The sequence below is a fragment of the Simochromis diagramma genome, unplaced genomic scaffold, assembly GCF_900408965.1.
Source record: "Simochromis diagramma unplaced genomic scaffold, fSimDia1.1 OVJJ01000361.1, whole genome shotgun sequence".
Classification (NCBI taxonomy): Eukaryota; Metazoa; Chordata; class Actinopteri; order Cichliformes; family Cichlidae; genus Simochromis; species Simochromis diagramma.
The window spans coordinates 7276415-7299279 of NW_024386860.1; the positions used below are offsets into that span (position 1 = coordinate 7276415).

General features: G+C 37.7%; 2 protein-coding genes across 2 annotated transcripts; one reads left to right on the forward strand and one right to left on the reverse strand.

Moving 5' to 3' along the window:
- Positions 1 to 6982: 6982 nt before the first annotated feature.
- LOC120732540 (hemicentin-1-like) lies at positions 6983 to 16308 on the forward strand. Its single transcript, XM_040030214.1, has 15 exons — positions 6983 to 7218; positions 7437 to 7733; positions 8383 to 8664; positions 8768 to 9031; positions 9251 to 9523; positions 9651 to 9902; positions 10021 to 10296; positions 10411 to 10662; positions 10796 to 11080; positions 11412 to 11687; positions 12289 to 12564; positions 13877 to 14128; positions 14296 to 14580; positions 14681 to 14920; positions 15353 to 16308. Exons 1-15 carry the CDS (start codon positions 7167 to 7169, stop codon positions 15439 to 15441), a joined length of 3651 nt encoding a protein of 1216 aa, XP_039886148.1. The 5' UTR covers positions 6983 to 7166; the 3' UTR covers positions 15442 to 16308.
- A 1528-nt stretch (positions 16309 to 17836) lies between these two features.
- Positions 17837 to 22802, reverse strand: pafah1b3. Its single transcript, XM_040030219.1, has 6 exons — positions 22723 to 22802; positions 22355 to 22445; positions 21559 to 21648; positions 21307 to 21423; positions 21020 to 21142; positions 17837 to 19689 (listed from the first exon to the last, which is right to left on the reverse strand). The coding sequence occupies exons 2-6, from the start codon at positions 22433 to 22435 to the stop codon at positions 19429 to 19431; spliced, it is 672 nt and encodes a 223-aa protein (XP_039886153.1). The 5' UTR covers positions 22436 to 22445; positions 22723 to 22802; the 3' UTR covers positions 17837 to 19428.
- Positions 22803 to 22865: the final 63 nt, after the last annotated feature.

A 22865-nucleotide genomic window follows, 5' to 3' on the forward strand; every position in this document is an offset into this window, starting at 1 on the left:
ATAAGTACTTTGACTGTTTTGTTTTTTTCAAAAACAAACCTCAAGATTTATTAAAAATGCTTTCGCTGGGACGTAACTCCTTCAGTGAAAAATTACTTTTGTAAAGCCAGCTTGATAAACAAACTGTGTGACGTCAATCCTGCGCATGTGGTCAGTGATTCAACAATCTGTTTCATGTTCCTTTGAAAGTGAACAATTAATGCAGAGAAGACAACCACGCTAAGCAAACTGAGAGAGACTGAGGTTTTTACCTTTGTTTTTCTCTTTTCTTCTTTTGTCATATCTCAGTTGCTTTATCAGGCGTAAGAATAGGTGGGAAAAATGAAACTAAAACATCTGCTTTCATTTTGTTGTAAAAGAAACCAACATTTGCATGTTAACCTCATTGTAGTTTCAGTTGAAATGCTGCAAACTCTGTAGTATATGTATATATATCCTGTGTTTAATTATAAACTAGAAAATGTAGGTTGGTGTTTTATGTTATGTCTGTTATGTACTTTCTCTTTTAAATTATTGAAACAAAAAGATATTCAAAAAAAGATTAATTCCAAAATGGAGCCAAATACAGGGCAATCTTGGAAGAAAACCTCTTGGAGTCTGCAAAAGACTTGAGACTGGGGCGGAGGTTCACCTTCCAGCAGGACAACGGCCCTAAACATAAAGCCAGGGCAACAATGGAATGGTTTAAAACAAAACATATCCATGTGTTCGAATGGCCCAGATCTAAATCCAATCGAGAATCTGTGGCAAGATCTGAAAACTGCTGTTCACAAACGCTGTCCATCTAATCTGACTGAGCTGGAGCTGTTTTGCAAAGAAGAACGGGCAAGGATTTCAGTCTGAAGATATGCAAAGCTGGTAGAGACATACCCTAAAAGACTGGCAGCTGTAATTGCAGCCAAAGGTGGTTCTACAAAGTATTGACTCAGGGGGCTGAATAATTACGCACACCCCACTTTGCAGTTATTGATTTGTAAAAAAATGTTTGGAATCATGTATGATTTTCGTTCCACTTCTCACGTGTACACCACTTTGTGTTGGTCTTTCACGTGGAATTCCAATAAAATTGATTCATGTTTGTGGCTCTAATGTGACAAAATGTGGAAAATTTCAAGGGGGCCAAATACTTTTGCCCCACAGGGAACGGTTCTGGCTCCATTTGTCTTCACCATCTACACTGCAGACTTCTCTCACAACTCCATCTTTTACGGTGTGGTCTGCTGAGGTGGCAAGATCTCTGCCGGGGATAGGAAGAGACTGAACAGGTTGATCCGCAGGGCCAGCTCTGTTCTAGGATGCCCTCTGGACCCAGTGGAGGTGGTGAGTGACAGGAGAATGGTGCCTAAGCTGTCATCCCTGTTGGACAACATCTCCCACCCCATGCAGGAGACTCTGACAGCACTGAGCAGCTCCTTCAGTGGGAGACTGCGGCACCCACGGTGTGGGACGGAGAGATTTCGCAGGTCTTTCTTCCCCACTGTTGTCAGACTCCACAACAAAGACTTTTGCAGATGATCAAACACACAAACCCACACATGTGCAATAACACCAAGTGCAATACTCTTTTCTGATGAAGTTGTATTTTTACTCAGTTGTATATAGCATTTGTATTCTATTTTTAACCTATTGTAGATATTATTTTATTTTATTCTATTGTATATAGTATTTTATTTTAATTTATTCTATATTCTGTGCAGTTGTGTGCAGTATATTATTCTTATTGTATTCCAGTGTTCAAATAAAGGTTATCTTATCTTATGTTATCCTAGGTTTCCTGCAAGACCTGAGGCATGACTGTAAACAAATATTGAATCTGACTAGGTGTGCCCTCCAAGGATCCATGATCTGCTCACACCTGCTCACATTGAAGTTTTGGTTTTTTTTGTTGAGATGATGTCAGGCCTCCATCAAATGTTTCTGTTTCGTTCCCTTCTTTCCCTTCAGGCTCCGTGTCAAGTAAGGAAGGATGACGCTACCTGTTTATGGGAAAAGTGATTTCTGATAATATGCGTGCTGTAATATAAACTCCGCATATGAGGGTATCAAAGAGAAGCTCTTCCTCTTCCTCATTAACATTTTATTACCATTTTCTACTTATTTATTGTTGTTTTTGTTGTTCTCATTCTATTTACATGGTCTGACATTTACTTTGTTTTTCAGATGTATCATACAATATACTTGTTTTAAAAAGTACAACAGAACTTTGTATATGATGAATTCAAAACATATTACACCAGATATACTAAAGTCACATGATGACAGCGATGTTAAAAATATTAATGCAGAAGTCTGACAGGTAGTTCATACTTTATTCAAACCAAATAGTGAAACATGATTAAGTACCTAGCTTAGCTTTTAAGTCCATTACATTTGATTGATTAGCTAGCTAACTATTGGCTATTGGTTATGTCAAAAATTTGTAGATTAAACTACAAAGTATTGCATTCACTGGCTGAAATTAGACCCACCATTTCACCCTTAGCATTAAAATGGTGTACAAAAACCATTATCAAATGCAGGATGCAGCTATACTACATCATATTTGTTTGTAAAAAAAACATAAGGTTTTTTATAAAACTCTGCCATGGCTCATCAAATGTTGTTTTTTCTTTTCTAGGACTCTGACTAGTGATCAGCAATAGGGAACTAAAGAGTTAAGACTATAATTTCATGTTAACAGGGCCCCTCACACTTACCTTTAAAATCTACAAATGACCTATACATCAATCACATCTTCTGTTTGGCCAGTATACACAGCACAGGTTTGCTCAGATGCTGAACTTCGTCCCGTCATAGCTCAAACAATACACCCGCTGTTTACTCAGTGCTATTGAGAGGGGCATAATGGTTTGCCTGTGCTTCACATCCAACGTGGGAAAGAGTATTTCTTAGTGTGTGAAAACAATTGGTTGTCTGAAATAATACAGTTTTCTAAAAATTGTATCACCTTTCTGAGAAGTTTGACAAGCATGAAACCCAGATGATCTATAACACCTGCAGATAAGAAGCAAGTGGAAGCAAGCAGGAAAGTTCCTCATCCTTACTTGGCTTGGCCAGGTTGCGGTTTTTACAAATCACAGTAGGAGGGCGTCTGTCAACATCCTCATTGGAACGCTCACCCTTAGATCCGTCACATCTGTCCCACAACTTAGGGTCAACACTACCCTTACAGTTTTAGGTGAGAACAGATAAGTAAGAGCTGATGTTTAAGGTTGGGAGAACCATTTTTGTAGAATTTCAACTTGTTTATTAATAATGGTTTGAAGTTGGTAGTTTCTCACCAAACATTATAACTGAAACACAAGCATTTAAGGTAAATGTGAAAGCATAAAGTCCGAGGGAAAGGTTGGGAAAAAATATAAGAGCTTTTCCTAAAGTGTTTTTTTATTTGTACTTTTTATTATTAGCATAATTTTTTTTTTTAAAAAGTTTATCATTTATTCTGAAACATTTCAGCAAGTCACTCTGACACTTAAATCCTTCACCCTGGCTTTCATGCATTATATTTATTACTGACTTTTTATTTTGGGAATGCTGAAGTATGCTTTGAATAAACTGTGATCAGTGTTGAGTAAATACTATGAGATGAAATGCATGTGGGTTTTACAAAAAATGAAATCATCTTTTGTGGAAGTCCAGTTTCTGATAATGTTACGTAAGGAAAAAAAAAAGAAAAGTTATCTAACCTTAAATGACTTTAAATGACGCAGCAAATTGTGTAATGTAAGGGAGAACAAAGATAAATCCCATGAGCAAATAAAGGCACCATAATGAATGACATATTCAAAAAGCCAAAGCAAACTTAAAAGAAACTGTGAACACTGGCTATGAATTCTTACAGTTCTGTAAGGTGACCAAAAATATTTCGACACACTGAGGGTAAGCGGGATGGAAAAACTTTAAAAATATGCTGATGAATTGTTTACACTAAACACTTTACTGGAACAGGTTTCTGCTGTAATGAAAAATGATCCCAAAATAATATTGGAAAAGGTTTAATGGAATTCAGGAGGCCCCTGTCTCGTGGTATTTGGACTAACAACCAGCAAAGAGAAAAACAGCCTGTTCCTTACCGTATGTCTACGTTCTTTTGCTGTTTGTTGTTTTTGGTGTGCTGTTCGTCACGTTGCAGTGTCATCTAGTTTCTGCCTGTGTCTGTCCAAAGTAAGTAAGTATGTTAGTATGCTTCTTTTACCCCGATTGTCATTTCCAGTGTTGAGGAAGTTACATTGAAAAAATAATTAATTATAGTTACTAGTTATTTCTTCAAAAAAGTAACTGAGTTAGTAACTGAGTTACAAGATTCTAAAAGTAAGTAATTACTTGAAAAGTAACTATTGCTTTACTTTAAAAAATGTTTAACCCTCTGGGGTCCAGGGTATAATTGGCCATTTTTAACCACATTTTACCTTTAAAAACTGTTTACTTTGCCTTGTTTGGTATCATCCTTTTCAGCACAACCTCACGTGTCTGAATTTACAGTTATGTTTTCATTTTGACATACTGTATTAACACAATTGATATGCGGTAAGCCGAACACAGCTTCAACCGTCTGTTTGTTGACAAATAGTAACGGACCGCATTTTCTTGTTAGCAACTGTAACGGCGTTGTAACGATACTCGTTACTGAAAAAAATAACGCCGTTGCTTGTAACGCATTTCCATCACTGGTCATTTCCATACAACAAGGTTAATGATACGAATCTGCTCAGACCGCACCTTTTATTTGAATTTACATGTTGTTTGCATCTGGTTATTTGCAGGTGCTCTGGCTTCGTCCCTCAGTCCAAAGATGCCTATTTGGTTAATTGGTAATTTTAAGCATGGGAGGGTGTGGTTGTCTGCGTTGTTATGTTAGCTCCGTCATGATCCAGGGTGTAACCCACCTCTAAGTGAGCTGGGATAGGCACCAGCCAGAACATGGATGAATAAAGCAGAGAACTTCAGCTTGTCACATTGTTTCTGGCTTTTTGTTGTAGTTTAAATGTTCAGATAAGGCAATTTGAGAAACAATGTAGGGTATTTAGACCAAAATATTTTGATACTTATGGCAGGGATTATATATAATATTTTTTATTAATTATTTTAAGGTAATTAAAGCACAAAAACAAATAATCAAATAATAAAAGAAATATGGCTAAATTCCCATTTGTGCGTAAAGTTTTTGCTTTGTCTGTACTGTATACTGTCCTAAAACGTCATGGCTAATGATGGTATTAGTTTAGGAAACAATGATGGTGTAAAGCACAGTCATCGTTTAGTTATATCAGTTATATATTCAGATATATTCAGATATTTATAAGTACAAAATGAACGGACCGAACATTTTTCCTTTTTAGCTGGATCCAATCTGTCTGCGGTCTGTTCTACATTCTCCAATCCTCCAGCTCAGTTTTAGTGGGTTCAAAGCTGTTACATGTCAGCAAAGACCAAAGTGGTCAATATTGCTGTCTGGCCTTCAACAATCACGCCAACATAAGAAACGACATCACCGCAAATGTGCTCATAGCAAGTGCATTTGTTACTATTACAACAGCAACATCAGTACTTCTTGGTTTTGTTCCAAACTAACTTTGTTTTGTTTTTTCTCAACACAAGCTGTGTTCACTGTGGAGCACTGCCTCCCTTTGCTTTTCACAGATGATAGCACGTTCACTGTGATGAACCGAGCAGCGAAGGAAACTTAGGCACAGGTTAAAGTAAAAAAAAAAAAAAAAGGTCAAAATAACAGAACTCTACTCAAAGTTAACAAACAATACTGATAACGCAAACAAACTGAACTAACTTAACGAGACAAAGGGGAAACTTAACAATGCCTGATCACCCACAAAAACACAAAAAGGGGTAAAACACACAAAACCTAACTGAAACTAACACAATGAACTCCAATTCCCCCCCATGGTCCTAAATTATGAAATGAGTTAATTTGCAGCTTTCCATCAAGGCTTGTTCTGCCCCTTTTCCACCTGTTGGCTCCTCAATCAAGGGACGGGAGCAGCTGCAACTAAAGTAGCTCAGAAAACAAAGATTAAATCATACGTAATAGTGTAAACTAAAATGTGCACACTTATTTTAGAATACTGTGTTATGTGGATATGTGAACTAATTCTAAACCAAATCCAGTTATTCATTGTCCTGTAAATTAATTCCTATTTGAAGAAAGACAAATGTGAATGTGATGTTATGTATAAGCCTCTACACTAATATGGTGGCTATTACCAATGTGTGGCTGTAAGTGCAGCCATCACCATTATCTACTAGAAATACTGTCATACCTAAATTAGGATGTGACCTCAGCTAGTGAATGCAACACCCTTGTTTTTTAACACCACATGTTATTAGGTGCTCCAAAAAAAGAAAAGCAGATATCGTGTATATTGAAAATATAAAATTGAGCTGATTGTGAGAGGTATTTGTGAAAGTTTTTTTTATTTTTTTATTTTATTCTAGTCTTATGGGGGAAAGAAAATTGTAATTTTGTTTAGAGATGAATAGTGCATTTATCCCGTGTCTCTTTGGTTACTGTAAACAAAGTAGGAGAAGGAGACGATCCAGTATAGTGGGACAGAGAGTCCATTGTCCTCTACAAATTCTTTAAGTTTTGATATTCTGGGTGCAACTCATAACCAAATAATCCAATAAGAAGGCATTTACAGATATAGATTTGGATGGATCATCATAGCTGAATCTACAAATGCCTAACCCCAAAATTAGTTTTTATTTTGTCCAATTCAGTGGTTTCCATCTCTATTGTGGGAGGAAATGACTCATCTTTTTTATGAGAATACTAAAATGACGTTCAGAGACCAAGATTCCACAGATTCGGTTTGCATTCTAGGTACAGAGTCACGTGTTAAAATTATAAACGCTCTCCACATGTTTCCTTGGTTTGAAAAAGTTGCAGAACAACAGTATACAGTAAATGGACACTCATAGGTGTGCACCTGTAAAGCATCAATATAAAAGGGTAAAACAAGGTGTGGTCATGACTTTGAGGTGGTATGATGATGGTGAAGGCAGGGGAAGGCATTTGCATCAAGAACACAGAGAGCTGCAGTGTTACAGAGTAAATATTAGCTGATTTGAAGGCAGGTAGCAGAGAATATCACAGGATTTTATTCAGCAAAGCCAGATTCAAGTTTAGGGAAAGGATACCAAGGAGCTTAATGGAGTCTCCAGTGGTGTTCATCCTATTCTTGGCTGCAGTAACCTTCACAGGTAAAACTGAATGATAAGTGAAGTTCAATGAGAGCTTTATTGACTATTACAATAACTACAGGGTCAGAGAATTAGACAATTTATAGATCCTAATATCAATTAAAATTCTTTAAATATACTACTTTGACATATATCAGTACTTTTGTAACTACTTCTGTCCCAGTGTGTGGATGACAACTACGTGGCGACTGAATATTTTACTTGCTTTCTCTTTCTAGATCTGACACGCAGTCAGACATTATATGCCTCTGAGAACCCCGTCGCAGTGGGAAACAATGTTACCCTTAGCAGCAATTACACTGTCAGCTCAGGCGGATGGCTATTCAACACCCGCCAAATTGTGATAACACTAAATGGGGTTGTTGTTATTTCCAAAACTTGGCGTGACAGAGTATCTTTTAACCAAAGTACTTCATCACTGACCATACACTCAGTAAAATTGGAAGACTCTGGAAACTACGCACTACAGGACGTAATCAATGAAATTTCTTCTCAGTTAACACTTTCAGTTGAAGGTAAGTGCCCTCTCATTTTTCTTGTTTAGTCACCAGCACAGATTTCAAGAAGATTTCACTTCCTACATTATACTTCTTGCACGATTTCTGTATTATTATTATTATTATTATTAATAATAATAATAATAATTAACTTTGTTATGATTTATGAAAAGAGGCATTGTCAAGGTCTCTTGGTTCCATTATGTTAAGGAGAAAAACAACTCACACTATCACATTGTAGACATATCTATCTGGAAAAAAAGGGAAAACAATTACACTATAAATTTAAATAACACTATCAAAAATATGTTGATCTTGTTTTTCAACAATTGTTACAACAAAGGTTTTACATCAAACTGATAAAAGTCAGGGTAAATACCAACTCAGAACACGACATCACACCAAGTCATTGTTTAACAAAAATTTTAAGAGGTAAATGCAAATTAAAGTATATCCTTGATGAACCAAAGAATTGGACTGACAAATCAACAGACCAATACTGTCACCCAAGGAGCCCATTTTGTATAAGACTGTTTTGTTTTTATTTGTTTTTATCTTGAACCTGACTTTATTTCAACATATGGGTCACATTTTCATATATATTTGGTGGAGGACACATTTGCTTAAATAAAACATGACAAATGCCTTGTTGTTTTATTCTCCGCAGAGTCTGTTTCAAATGTGACCGTTCAGACAAGCACAACCAACCTGGTGGAGTTCAATGACACAGCAGTACTTATGTGCAGTGTGTCCAAAGGTACATCCCTGTCTTATCAGTGGTTCAATGGGAGCTCAATGATCACGGCCAATGAAAAAGTTCAACTCAGCAGTGGAAACACCATTCTCACTATCATGAATGTGACCCGCTATGATCAAGGACTATACAAGTGTAATGTGTCTAATAATGTCAGCAATGACATCAGCGCCCCTGTGACTCTGACTGTCAGCTGTGAGTTCTAACCAAAAGACACCAATACATGCATACAATCTATAAAACAATCTGCTGTCCCAACAATAACCTCTAAAACAATTTATGCCCTGTTTGTCACCAGACGGCCCAAGTAACACGGAGATGACAGTCATGCCCCTTATGAATATATACAAAGGCGGATCTAAAATCACACTGTCATGCTCAGCGGTGTCCAGTCCTCCAGCAATGTTCCAGTGGATGGTTAATGGAGTGTACCTAAACAAAATTGAACCAAAGCTTGAACTAGAGAAAGTTAATGAGAACATGTCAGGAAAGTACACATGCCTAATTCACAATAATGTCACGTTCAGATACAGCAGCCAAACAGCAACGATCCTGATTGTGGGTAAGTTTGGTTTAGTATCTGTTTAAAAATGTATTTTGTTTTATTTTTTACTTTGCTGCTTAGATCTGCTGAGCTGGTAGACCATTAAGACCAAAAAGAAAGAGTTGTGGTTTGTGCCTTTTCCTTTGTACAGTGCAGAGGAATTATCTAGTTGAACATGCCATATTTTTTCAGGTCAAATATTTGAGTGAATTTAAATTACTTACTAAACTCCAACAGATCCTGTGACAGCAGTCGTGGTGAATCTTACCAAACCAGCAATATTTGGTGAGACATTCTCTTTGAGCTGTGAAGTGACGGGACCTGTTGACATCATTCATTGGTGGAAAAATCATCAACTTATTTCTGCTGACAATAAAACAACGTTTGGCACGGGCAACAGGACACTGACTATTAGTTCAACCCAGCATTCAGATGGTGGACATTATCAGTGTGAGGCTTTTAATTCTGTAAGCAACCAAACCAGCGACCGCTTCACAGTCACAGTTTACTGTAAGTATTTGTATCATTATTAACATAACGATGATCACTGTGATGTCAGTTCTGTATTATCTGAATGTTTGTTGTCACATAAGCATTTTTCAGTGAAAGTAATTTGTGGTGTTCTTTATGTGTTTAGATGGACCAGAGAAAGCAAATGTTATGGGACCAAATTTGGCAAAGGCAGGAGACTACGTCACATTCACCTGCAATGCAATATCTAATCCTCCCAGCATCTATGAATGGTACTTTGAAAATGTTCTGGTCTCCAACAAGTCAGAGTATGTCACACCGTCTCTGACAACCAGCATGAGTGGAAAGTACCTCTGTGTGGCCTTCAACAGCATCAGTGGCAAAAACAGCACTGCCGACATAATGCTTACTGTTATCGGTAAGACTTACGTGACCATTTTTTTTGGTGTACACAAAATAACTTTTCATTCATAAAAAGGAGACAGGTGCCTCGAGGGAGAACTAAAGAGCTATTTTGTGATTTGCTTTGTTTGCAGAGCCGCTGCAAAACATAATAGTAGAAGCACCAATGATGCCTGCCAAAGAAGGTTACTCCTATAATTTAACATGCAACACAAATGTACCTGCTGATTACATTTACTGGATGAAGAATGAGGAGCCACTGGATGAAAACAACAGAATAGTTTTCTACAATGATAACAAAACACTTCACATCAGAATGGTGGAGCGCTATGATAATGCCAATTATGAGTGTATGGCTATTAATGCCGTTTCAAATAACACGAGCACTCCTTACATGCTCTTTGTCAACTGTGAGTATAATATTTAGTGATTTTATGCAGTTGAGTGTCATGTTTAAATGAACAATTTTTAAGTTTTACATTTATAGTTGTTTACATATTCATCTATCTCCTCTTCTGTTACAGATGGACCAGAAACACCTTCTGTTTATGGGCCAGCTTTTGCTGAAACAGGACATCAAGCTGTCTTCAGCTGTTCTGCCGAGTCAGTGCCTCCCAGTACGTTCTGCTGGTGGTTCAATGGATCCATCGTGGCCAATACATCAGACTACACAACTGATGTGTTGTCTTTAGGCATGAGCGGAGAGTACAAATGCATGGCCATTAATAATGTGACAGGAAAGAAAAGCACAAACTCCACGACACTCACCGTGATTGGTATGAAAACTTTAGGATTCAGAGGAATTAGATGAAACATTTTTAACATATGACTCTGGCTGCTATTGTGTTCAAAGAATAAAGAACACTAAAGACATCTTACCCTCTCAACTCTCATGTTCTGTGTCTACAGAGGCCATAACGTCAGTGATGATCGAAAGCACGACAATTCCAATCAACACTAAGAACTTTACTCTCACCTGTAATGTTATTGGGCCCTATGACACGATCTACTGGATGAAAGATAACGTGACGCTCAACATGGACCCCTCTAATGACTCACATATCTCCTATAACATTGAAAACAACATGCTGAACTTCATCCCAGTAACAACGTACAATGAAGGGATATATCAGTGTGTTGCTACCAATAAGGCTGGCCAGCGAAAAAGCCTCCAGTACAGACTACTGGTGAATTGTGAGCATGACAGAAAGCAATGAAAAGTGTTTTTTCTATTTTTTTTGAAAACTAGTTCTATTTAATTTTGTACTCATTTTCAAATGCTAGACACAAATAGTTTTAATATCTACATCCCTGAGAAAATGTTTGCTGTAAGGAAGATCCAAATGAAGAGTCATGATATGTTTTTAGCAGTATTTAGACATTTTGGGGATTTAAATACTTAACAAAACAGCCAACATGTTTTTGGGTTGATGTAAAAAGTGCATTTAATTTATTTTCCTTCTTAGAAAGAGGAATGGCAGCTAAATAGAGAAATTAAGTGTTATGTGGTTTGCTTTGTTTGCAGATCCAATCCAAAATGTAAAACTAAATGCACCAGTGACCTTTGTCAAAGAAGGTTACGCCTATAATTTAACATGCAATGTAACTGGACCTGCTGACTACATTTACTGGATGAAGAATGGGCAGAGACTGCATGAAGACAACAGGACTTTTTTCCACAAGGATAACGAGACAGTTGAGATTAATCCAGTAAAGCGATATGACACTGGAAACTACTACTGTTTGGCTATTAATGCTGCTGGAAACATGCCCAGCGCTATTTACATGCTCGTTGTCATCTGTGAGTTTGATATTTTAAAGATTTACGCAACTGAGTGATATGATTTTATACTTTCAAGATATTTGTTGCAAGTCAATTATCTGGAGTTCAGATAATTTCAGTTATGTGAAATACCAAAAGTTCAGGCACAGAAAAATTAATTACAAATACATAAAACATATCAATATCGTATGAAACTTTACAGAAGGCAGTAAATAAAAGACAATGCACAGATGTTAAATTATACTTGCATATCTACAGTATGTGCATGTGTGTTGTGTGTTTGTTTCATTTCTTCATGCTTGGGGGGTTTTGGAAAAAAAAGAAAGTGTTCCATAGCGTGCCAGTGTGTGATTTATCAATGTTATGTCTATAACCAGAGGGCATCAGGGACAATAGGCTGTTGTGTGGCTGCCGTGGGCCATTTAAAACTCACCGAGATACGCTAAAGGATGGTGTTGCCTTTGCTAGTGCGGTTAACATACCAGTTTTGGAGTATTTGAGGGCTCATACTAAAGGTTAAATGTGGGCACTGCTGGACCTTTTTAACAACAGCTTTGATGTAAGTTACCTTTGTCATGTCTTTCTGACCAAATGACTGTTGTGTTTGTTTTGTTTGCAGATCAAATAGAAAATGTGGAAGTAAAAGCACCAATGATGCCGGCCATAGAAGGTTATTCATATAACTTAACATGCAATGTAACTGGACCTGCTGAATACATTTACTGGATGAAGAATGGGGAGATACTGCATGATGAAAACAGAACTGTTTTCTACATGGAAAATAAGACGCTCCACCTCAGTATGGTGGAGCGCTATGATAATGGAAACTACTGCTGTATGGCTATTAATGCTTTTGGAAACAAGGCCAGCCCTGCTTATAACCTCATTGTCAATTGTGAGTATATTAGAATGTATAGAATGTATGCTACTAAATGGTTCAATGTCAATGGTGCATCACCTTAAATTAGGTAAATCCATTGTATTTCGGTTCTTCAGTTGGGGTGGCTGTAGCTCAGGTGGCAGAGCCACTAATCAGCCACTAATCAGAAGGTCGGTGGTTCGATCCCAGGCTGCCTCCTGGCTGCATGCCAAATATCCTTGGGCAAGATACTAACCCCATGTTTGCCTACTGGTGGTGGTCAGAGGGCCCGGTGGCGCCAGTGTCCGGCAGCCTCGCCTCTGTCAGTGCACCCCAGGGTGGCTGTGGCTACAATGTAGCTTGCCATTGCCAGTGTTTGAATGGGTGAATGACTGAATGTAGTGTAAAGCGCTTTGGGGTCCTTGGGGACTGAGTAAAGCGCTATACAAATGCAGGCCATTTACCATTCCAAAACATGGATTCTACAAAAAGGGTCATAATGTTCATAATGTGCAGACTTGCTTCTCATATGCCTAACTACGATTGCCCGATTGATCACTTTTACAAAAAGTGCACCTCAATTTGTATTAGCTTCACATTAATTATAGATTAGTAATTTACTTAATGCAGCAATTTTACAAAGTCAGCTTTCATTGAGAAAGCACTGGTGTTACATGCTATGGTGTGGATAGCAATCACACTACATGCTGAACCGTACCCACACAGCTGTGAAAAACATAATGACTATCAAAGAGTATTTTAGTGTTGCAACTACAATGTCTCTTAAGACACAGGAGTCAACACAATAAATATACAATGAACTGCACAGCTGACCAGAACCTATCCAAATTTGGATAATACTTTACCCAGCTCAAAAGACAAATTTGCATGCAATATAGTCAGGTAGGCTACTCTTTTGCATTAAAGGTAGGACTATGAAATTGCTTCATAATGTTAAATTGCTCGGTGGTAGCTCATACTAACTCAAAGCGTTATCTTTGCCTTATAATACTTATTACTTACTAAATTACTTACTTATTACTTACTTACTAAGTATTATACTTACTTATAATACTCCAGTGTTGCTTTGTGCTCAAAAGTTTAGACAATAAATTTCCTCAGGAGGGGCACAGATATTCAAAACGTCTGTGAGAACATTCATCAGGGACAGGTGTGTCAGTCTCTTTTGCATCATGCTGATCCATCACCACATTTCTAACCGCAAGTTGAAGAATGATACTTGCACAAGTCCAACATGGGCACAATTTAAAGAACTTTGTAGTTAACAAAAAAGTTAACACTCTAGATTCTTACTGTTAGAGTCACCTATCCTCTTTTGCTGTTACAGATGGTCCAGAAAAGCCCATTATTTATGGGCCAGCTTTTGCTGAAACAGGACGTCAAGCCGTCTTCAGCTGTTCTGCCATGTCAGAGCCACTCAGCCAATTCTGCTGGTGGTTCAATGGATCAATTGTGTCCAACACGTCAGTGTATGCAACTAGCCTCTTGTCTTTCAACATGAGTGGAGAATACACATGTATGGCCATTAATAATGTGACAGGAAAGAACAGCACAAACTCCACTACGCTCACAGTTGTTGGTATGAACACTTTAAGATTTTTGGGAAATTTGTTGCACATGTGGCTCTGAAACTGATCAAATACAAATTCTAATTGTGTTCTTAAAGTCTAAATATTTCATGGGGATGTACTCCAGTCAAGATGTCATGCTCTTTTGTGTTTAACACCTTGTAATTTGTGTCTACAGAGGCCATAGAGTCAGTGATGATCAAAAACAAGACAATTCCAATCGACACTAAGAACTTTACTCTCACCTGTGAGGTTATTGGGCCCTATGACACAATCTACTGGATGAAAGACAACATGAAGCTTAACACTAATCCCTCTAATAACTCATATGCGTCCTATAATACTGAAAACAACATGCTGCATTTCACCCCAGTGACACTGGACAGTGAAGGGACATATCAGTGTGTTGCTACCAATAAGGCTGGTGATCATGTGAGCCCCCAGTACAGACTGTTGGTGAACTGTGAGTGTTTGTTGAGAACTAGTTCTGAGTAATCTGCCAAATATTCTTTTGAATTAATAATTTTGCAGTACATTATTCAAACTAAATCTTTCTTTTCCAGATGGCCCAGTCAGACTGACCATTTCCCGTGCAAGTATGTTCATGCACGTGTCCCTGATATGCCAGGCTGATTCTCGACCAGCGTGTGACTTCTCCTGGTTCTTCAACAATCTGTCAACACCTCTACAGAACACATCTACTATTGTATTCCCTGCAACCAGCCAGAATTTTGGGAATTACATATGCAAGGCATGGAACCCCGTGACTGATATCACAATGTACCAAAATCTTACCGTCACAGGTGAATAAACCACACATCTTATCTCTACTCATTTTTCTTTAACAAGTTCTTTAGTGTTGTTGAGCAAGGGGTATTTTACTATAACCTATGACCTCATAAGAAAATTACGGAAGCGTAGAGCTGCCACCCAGGCAAAAGAAAAATAGAAGTATATCACGTTATAACGTGACATACTTCTATTTTTCTTTTGCTTGGGTGGCAGCTCTACGCTTCCGTAGAAAATAGAGGTGAAATGTACAAAAGATTTTGAGACGTTAATGCCAAAAGACGTCTTTGTAGTGTGGAGCATTTAAAGAAACTATGATGATCACACCCATCTTTTAAAATTGGCCACAGGCAGTGCTATAAATTTGCAAATATGCTGTAAGCGTTTTTCTTTTTCAGTCCTAACCTCAAACGTGTCTCTTTGCTTGTCATATTTTCCACCCCCAGCTCACGCCCCTGCCATCCACTTCCCATACCAAGGCAGCCTGATGATGATGGTTCTGTTTGCCTTTTCTGCGCCTGTGTTGTTCAACTGAGTTCTCCACACTCTTAAGTCTTCTGAGAATGAAAGGCTTCTTTCTCACTCCCTGTTTTTTGACAACAATCTTCCTGCACAATGATTAAGAAAACATAGCGCAGTCCATAATCCTAATGTTAGACATACACATTATTTAATTAGTGCAATGCCTACTTTTTATGTTCAATATTATATCTATTAACAGTAAAATGTAGTTTCGCTAGTTTTAATACTGTCATTGTAATCACTCCCCTGGAGCTAGTTCAGTGAGTACACTTGAATAGTTTCATAAAAGGAAAGCAGGGAAAGTGTACTCCTTACAAATTATAATCACTGTGAGCATTTAACCATGTTAATAATATATATACGTAGATGGTTTATTATACCTTGATTCACCTTATTTGATTGATTGATTACTTTTTTAAAAAATGAATAAAAAAAGACAACATAATATATTTTTTGGAGATTTTATTAAGTGGGATATTTAAAATAATAATGGTCCCATTCAGAAAGTTATAGTGAGTTCAAATTCCAGTGATAAAGTTTCTTTTACACTGCATTTGTAAAAAATATCATGTGTATGCATAGAAAATATGATTGGCAATGAGTCTTACAAAAGCATGCATGTGTAAGAATAGAGGGCTTCTTTATATTGCTCATATGGGCACGGAGGGGTTGAAGGATTTATTAATCCTTTGGCATATCTTCATGTTCTTGAACTTTTCCTTCTTGCAGTGTTTTTTCCCTTGTGGTTTGAATGAATCCAGAAAGATAAAGCAATTGGACACAAAAAAGAAAATTAACGAAAAAATGAAATGAAAAAAAAATGCGTAACTTCTATCTGTAATCACTCTTCAAAGCCATGATAATAAAGAGAATACAATAATTGATTTTATCACTGATTTTTCTCATCATTTTATTCCTTCCCTATTCCAAAAATCTTAGAAGTTATAGGCAACTTACACTTTCCAATGTATACAGCAGTATCCAAGCAGTGGCAGGCTTTGTTCATCACACCCATTTCCTTCCCTGAGTGACATATAATAAAAGAAGAAGAATGGGTTAGAAATACTGTATTTTTCTAAGAGAGAGGATGTACTTACATAAAAGCGATACATGTAAAAATTTATACATTCTTTGGTAAAATTCTCATGTCACCTTTACAGGTGCAAGGTCTTTTGTCCTGTCTTTGGATTACTGGACGTGCAGTTGTAAGTAGTTCTCCAACAGCAGATCCTGTAGCACAGTTTATTGTAGAAATAACTTTAAAAGATTTATAATAACAATTTTAATAAAGTAAGTATTTAGATACAAACCTGTAACTATCATTAAGGAGCTGGTCTTGTCGAAATGTGTTTAGAAAATAATCTCACATACCGTCAGTGAATGCGCTGACAACCAGGCTCTGTTTCTTTGTCTCATGAACACCTTTAACAAATGAAAAGGAAAATAATAGAGAAGGAGACTTCAGAATAGGGTGCACAGGATACAAAAAGATTTTTACGAAGTATAATACTATACCTTGGATGCAATCAGTTAATATTACCAGCCCAAGAGCCAGCGGCAAAAGCACCCTGGGTCCCATGTTGGAGAAAAGGCAATTCAGTGAACTCGGGGAAAGAAATCCTGCTTGTGCACTGACTTCAGTCCCAGAGAAGAAATGATGGGGTTGGTGTTCCAGCTCTTTATAAAGGATGATGGTGATGAAATCATGGCTGAAGCACATTAATCAACTGGCTGAAAAAACAATTTTACGATATGTGGCAGTGACTGACAGAATGATGTACACTTGCCAACAGATAGTGGTTTTGAGTAATGGCTTTTTGCTTTTAGAGAGATTCACAGGGTTACTGAGATGCGGTAAAAGAGCATTTGAATGTCAGATGTGCCCATTTGATAGCCTCTAGTTAAACTTTCCTGATGGGAACCTAATACATCAATAATCTTTTATATGCATTTTATCTTTTTGCTGCTTTTCACTAATTTGATAAAAATTGGGATCACATTCTGTCTTCAGGATATATCTGTTACTCTCGTTAAAAAACTGGCTGGCGGTTATCACTTCTGTCAGCATGACTGCAACTGATACATCACTGTCAATATTAAATCATGTTTGCTAATGTCAAGAAGAGCTGTAAGTGCTCTGCTTTTGTTTCATGTGTGATGACAGTTGGAGAAAGGATCAGATTCGTGGTAAAACTCACAAATGGGTGGTATGGACAAAGTTAGACTTGTTCGCCTTCCTCAAGTTTCTGAAACGTGCCTCCGCTCACAAAATATGCGTGAGACAGGAGCAAAACCAGTCAAGCAAAAGTAATAAATCTCTTTTACACATCTAACAATCTATATGTACTCTTGATGAACCCAAGGCCTAAACATGTGGCTCTGCATCAGTGGTACTCAACACACAGATCCAATCTTGTTTTGATATTTAATGCATATCTTTCATCACTTACACAGTTGGCCATCCAATTGTTCATGTAATGTAGCACAGTCGTCACACAAGAGGCCCAGAAGCAGGTTAGTGTGAAGTAAAGCCTTTAAATATTTGAAGGAGCCATTACAAAAGACTTATCTCAATTCACAGACATCTAGATATATCACCACAGCTTCTCGACCTACTCAAACACATCTATCCTTGCAACAAAACAGTCTCTCATATGAATACTCTGTTGCTGTTATGGATAAAGGAAAAGATACAAGGGCATTAATGAGATAACATGATATGCTGAAAAGCAAGTAAACTGTAACGGTCAATTGTTTGCAAGTGCAGACAAGCAAAAAAAACAAAAAAAAAAAACAACCCAAAACACTTTGGTCCTTCAAATGAACAGGTACAAAAAAGAAACCAAACACATCAGACATCGCAATAAAGCTATTGCCAAATAAAGGTAACCTGAAGAACAGTGAAATTGAGATGATTTACAAGGATCTTCTAAGAAGGGCAGTTGTTCTATCTTGTATACAGGCATGTTTTGGCTTAAACCTGATATATCCTGCATCCTTTTCCAACAAGCTCCTGTTCCTAAAGTTCAAGAAAGTGCAACCTGTTTTTGTGTGTGAAGGATTCATGAGCTATAGCCAAAGGGATAAGATCTGCAGCACAGCAAGCCTTTAACAAGGTGCTGCATTCAGCGGTTTGACCTACAGAATGTCTTCCTAGAATATAAAGCTGCTGCCTACTTTTGAAATTTATGCATGACCACTGAACATCTGGACTGATGTGTGCTCTAACAGCCATCTCTTCACGTATCGTTAAAGGGTGCTTTATGGTCAGCGCATTAGTCGTGTCATTTGCAAACAGTGATATCACCACAGCAGTCACCATTAATACTGGTGCTTAGGGCTCAGTTACCCGCTACAGCATTTTCTAAAACAAACTGTCATCACTGAGATAAAACCTCCACATCAGCCCTCTTTAAGAGTAGAAGAAGCTCAAACCAGAAGCTGAGTTTTTAAGAAGTCTTTTTGTCAAGCTGTTGCAGCATCTCCCTCTGTATAATTTGGGAATTACCGGCCATGGTGCCAATGCCACCCACACACAGGTAAAAAAAACTTGAGGTGTGCGACCGGCTAAAATGACACAAAAACTTGCACCGGTGGATATGACATCACTTTTAGTGAGCGGTGCCAATCATGAGGGCGATAATGGACAGTATAATTAGCTCATTATTATTCTCTTAAACCAGAGGGTCCCTGGATGACAAACAAAATTGTCCAATTGTATTGATTCTTTGTGTCAGAGAAGCTAATGGAACAGGTGCAATATTGGGAATGGAAGTAGGGATTTGTCAATTCATATAAACAAAAACCGTATGGTCACATTGTCTTTAACAGTGGTCACCAACCAAGGCCTTGAAGAGGTCTTCCACAAATAGTTTATGCAGCTCTTAGCCCTCAATAACTGATTCTATCCATCATTACACATCTTAATAATATAAGTGCAATGCTTTCTTGAAACAGGGACAAGGACCACTGTGGTAGTGTACTTTTGTGACCTAGATGCTCAGTTGTCAGTAGGTTCACCTAGCAGGGCCTTGAGATGGGCATGCAAAGGTTCACATACAGCTTGATATCCTTTCGGGGTCAGGTGAAGGTAGTCGTACATGTCCTGGTGGGAGATGCTACCATTGGAGTGAACAAAGCCGGGGTCTACATTGAAGAAGGAGGCACGGGGAAGGGATGTTAAGGTGTCCTTTACTAGCTCGTTCACCTTGGCATTTCTCTCCCGTAGAGGGTTTGGCATTTTTCCTCTGGGCAGTAAACTCTGGAAAACAAACATTAGCATACTTATTTTTAAATGTTTCATATACCTTATTTCATAACTTACTCATGTGCGTTTTAGCTGAATTTCCAATTAAGTTTCTGCCCCTAGTACACATACAGTAAATTAATACAGTTAAACTTCAGACCTGTACAGCTTTTTGGCCCCCTAACATTCACCTGACCAGGCAGAGACTCCTCTGGTTTACTTTTAACTACATATCATATAGCACAAAACCTTCTGATCCAAACAATCTAAGATATCCATTTACAAACAATACAATATAGCATCAGTTGATTTTTAAGCAGATTTTCTAAGCCGTTGCCGTTTAGTTTTTATTGTCTGAAAATCTCAGTCTTTTTTTTAATTACCAGAGTTAACCAGGTTTGCAGCACTTTTTCTAATTCTTTTTTCTGTATTTAGTGGTGACTTGAACAAAATTCTACTGTGGATCCAATTTTCTTAAACCATTAACTTACATACAGGTGACATACATCGAAGATGGCACATGAAACAAACGCAAACTATTAAGTCTTTTAAAAAAAAAAAAACCATAGATGTTAGTGATCTGATGTTAGTTTTGTTCAGACTGGCCAACCCCGTTAAAGAGGAGATCATTATAGCAAGATAAAAAATTCAAGAATTTTGGAATAGTTATTAGAATACATATAACACGTCATAAATACACGTAACTCATCCCAGTCTCAATAAACATATTCACCACAGGCTCATCAGACAACTTGCATTGATAGATTCTACAAAATTGGCAAAGACTCAAGCTGAAGAGAGTTCCTCTGTATTTTCATTTGATATTAGTTTCCAAGGTTCACCAAAAAAGGTTGTTCCAGTTAGCATTAAATTTTCAAGTCTCGTTTTATTCTAAGTACCTAAAATATTTCAGTTTCAGTCTCTAACTTTAGTTGCAACAGCATCAGCAGCGATTGCAGCTTCTACACAGCTCACATCAAGCTGCTATTCTCTGCAGACTCGTTGAAGAGCATGTCTGTAGAGTGCGTGCTGCATTGTTTTTCCAAATGGGCCTCAGAACAAAATACTTCCAAGCCCTTATTCTTATGAGCAATGTCTGCAGTGTATATTTAAAATCCTTGAATATACTACGTGAAATGGCTCACAGATAATCAAAGTTCCAGCCTATGAAGAAGCATCCATAACTTTACACTTCACCTCATTTCAGATAGCTAAGATGCTGCTAAAAGGGGTGACATCGCACTGTACTTTGATGGTTGAATTAACTTCATTAGTCATTTTCAAAAAACATGCGGGTGAGCAGATTAACACCCGATGCAAGGAATGCTTTAGGAAAAACACGTACAAGTACAAGCGTGTGGGCATTGGGAAGCTTGTTCTTGATAACTTGGATAATAGCCAAGATGCCTCCACAGATCTGTTCAGGAGTGTGACCGTGATTGTTAGTTCCTACCCACAGCACTACGACCTGCAACAACAAAAGACAAAGCAATGCATGACTGAACACATGTCGCTGATATTTTGACCCAATGTACCTGGAAGTGGGATTTTAACACAGAGTTGAGCACAATCAGTCTTTTGTGTGAATAAACAAGCATGATCATGTTCTCTATTTCTGGCACTGTTTTGAACCTTTGGGCTGATGTTATCCAGTTCACCGTTGCTCAGTCGCCACAGCACATGTTGTGTTGCATCACCACCCACCCCAAAATTAAGGCAATGGAGAGGTGAGAACAACTGACGCCATATCTGCAGACAAACCACAATAATATTGCATTCACATGTTCCACAACAAGTTTTCACACTTTGAAAACATTTATGAGAAAACATAAATCAGTTACATAATGGACAGAGGCACACATATCAATGCAATCTTTGTTTTACCCCAAACTCGTGCATGAGCTGAACAAGAGAGTCTCCAACAAACAGGACATCAGGTTCTTTGTCTTTGCTGTCGGACACAAACCGATTGTGCTACAAAAAGAAAAATTAAAAGATGTATATATATTTTTACTACAGTACCAACCATTGCACAACATCTGCACATATTGCAAGACAAACTTTTTAAAACCTTGTGTTTTTTTTAAGAATCAGCATGGTATGTTTCATTTGAATTTCTGGTGACTACTGACATTTGTGTTCATTTAGAGACATGCTTTAAAATAACTACCCAAATGAATGCCCAATGGCAATGCCAAAAGGCTAACGAGTGGCGAGTCTACTTTCTAGAAGCACTTTGGTATCATCACAGTGCAGTATTGAATGTAACACCAGCAATTTCATTTTTACATGACAAGTCCAGGTACAAAAATGCGCTGTTATGTGGATAGAGAAAACTTTTTCTAATGGGTTTTTTTTAACCAATTAATGAGATATCTACCCCCATGTGTCTGAAAAAATACTAATTTGCCAAGACTTTTCTCCTTTCTTTCACAATCAATTGCAAAACTGCACACCCCTCACAAGCCATTGCATTTTCATTTATTAGACAGGCTTAAATAATTTATGAAGGCCATTATTGCAACAATATGTACTACAATATGTTAGTAGCTGGCTCTTTTCAACTATGAAGCTTCCCTTTATCTTCACTGATTGCAGAACTAAACATCAGCAACGATGCAAACGGAATAATATAACACCGTACTTTATAAAACCTATAAATAATATAAAAGTCACACACCATAGACATCCATCGTCCATCTCCCTGCGTGTCTTCACAGGGAGTGGGTGTGGCGGCTGGGTTTGGTTCTCCTGCACTCATTCTGCTTTACCTGTGTTGGGAAAACAGTCGCATTGAGTTCTTCACACTTTCAGCAATGTATACAAACCAATTCATAAATAGCCCATAGCTCTGTTCGCTTGAGAGATCTGTGGAAGCTAACAAAGTTAGCTACAATAGCTAGCTCAACATGCTGGAACACATAAGAGATGTAGTTGAACAAAGATAAGAGAAATTGTGAAATTAAATAGGCCTGTGCTCTGCAGAATGGAAAAGGGTAGAGATTAACATAATGACTGCATTAAGAGGTATAACTTATCATAGCATACCACTAAATCAAAAACACTGTTGTCCCCCGAATCACTTTCCGGAAGTGAGGTTCAGCACAGCAGAGCGTACCATTATCATGAGTAGTCAGCAACATGTATGGTTTTAGATATTTTAATTTTCCGACGTTTGAACATATAAAATT

Bases quoted from the DNA above. Each gene is read 5' to 3' on its own strand.
- LOC120732540 (XM_040030214.1), top strand. From the start codon at position 7,167: ATGGAGTCTCCAGTGGTGTTCATCCTATTCTTGGCTGCAGTAACCTTC. The intron at 10,663-10,795 runs GTATGAAAACTT...CTGTGTCTACAG, and splicing joins CACGACACTCACCGTGATTG to AGGCCATAACGTCAGTGATG. The intron at 14,581-14,680 runs GTGAGTGTTTGT...TTTCTTTTCCAG, and splicing joins GTACAGACTGTTGGTGAACT to ATGGCCCAGTCAGACTGACC.
- pafah1b3 (XM_040030219.1), bottom strand. From the start codon at position 22,435: ATGAGTGCAGGAGAACCAAACCCAGCCGCCACACCCACTCCCTGTGAA. The intron at 21,143-21,306 runs GTTCAAAACAGT...TTGTTGTTGCAG, and splicing joins TGGATAACATCAGCCCAAAG to GTCGTAGTGCTGTGGGTAGG. The intron at 19,690-21,019 runs GTACGTGTTTTT...TTTGTTTTCCAG, and splicing joins ATGCCCACACGCTTGTACTT to AGTTTACTGCCCAGAGGAAA.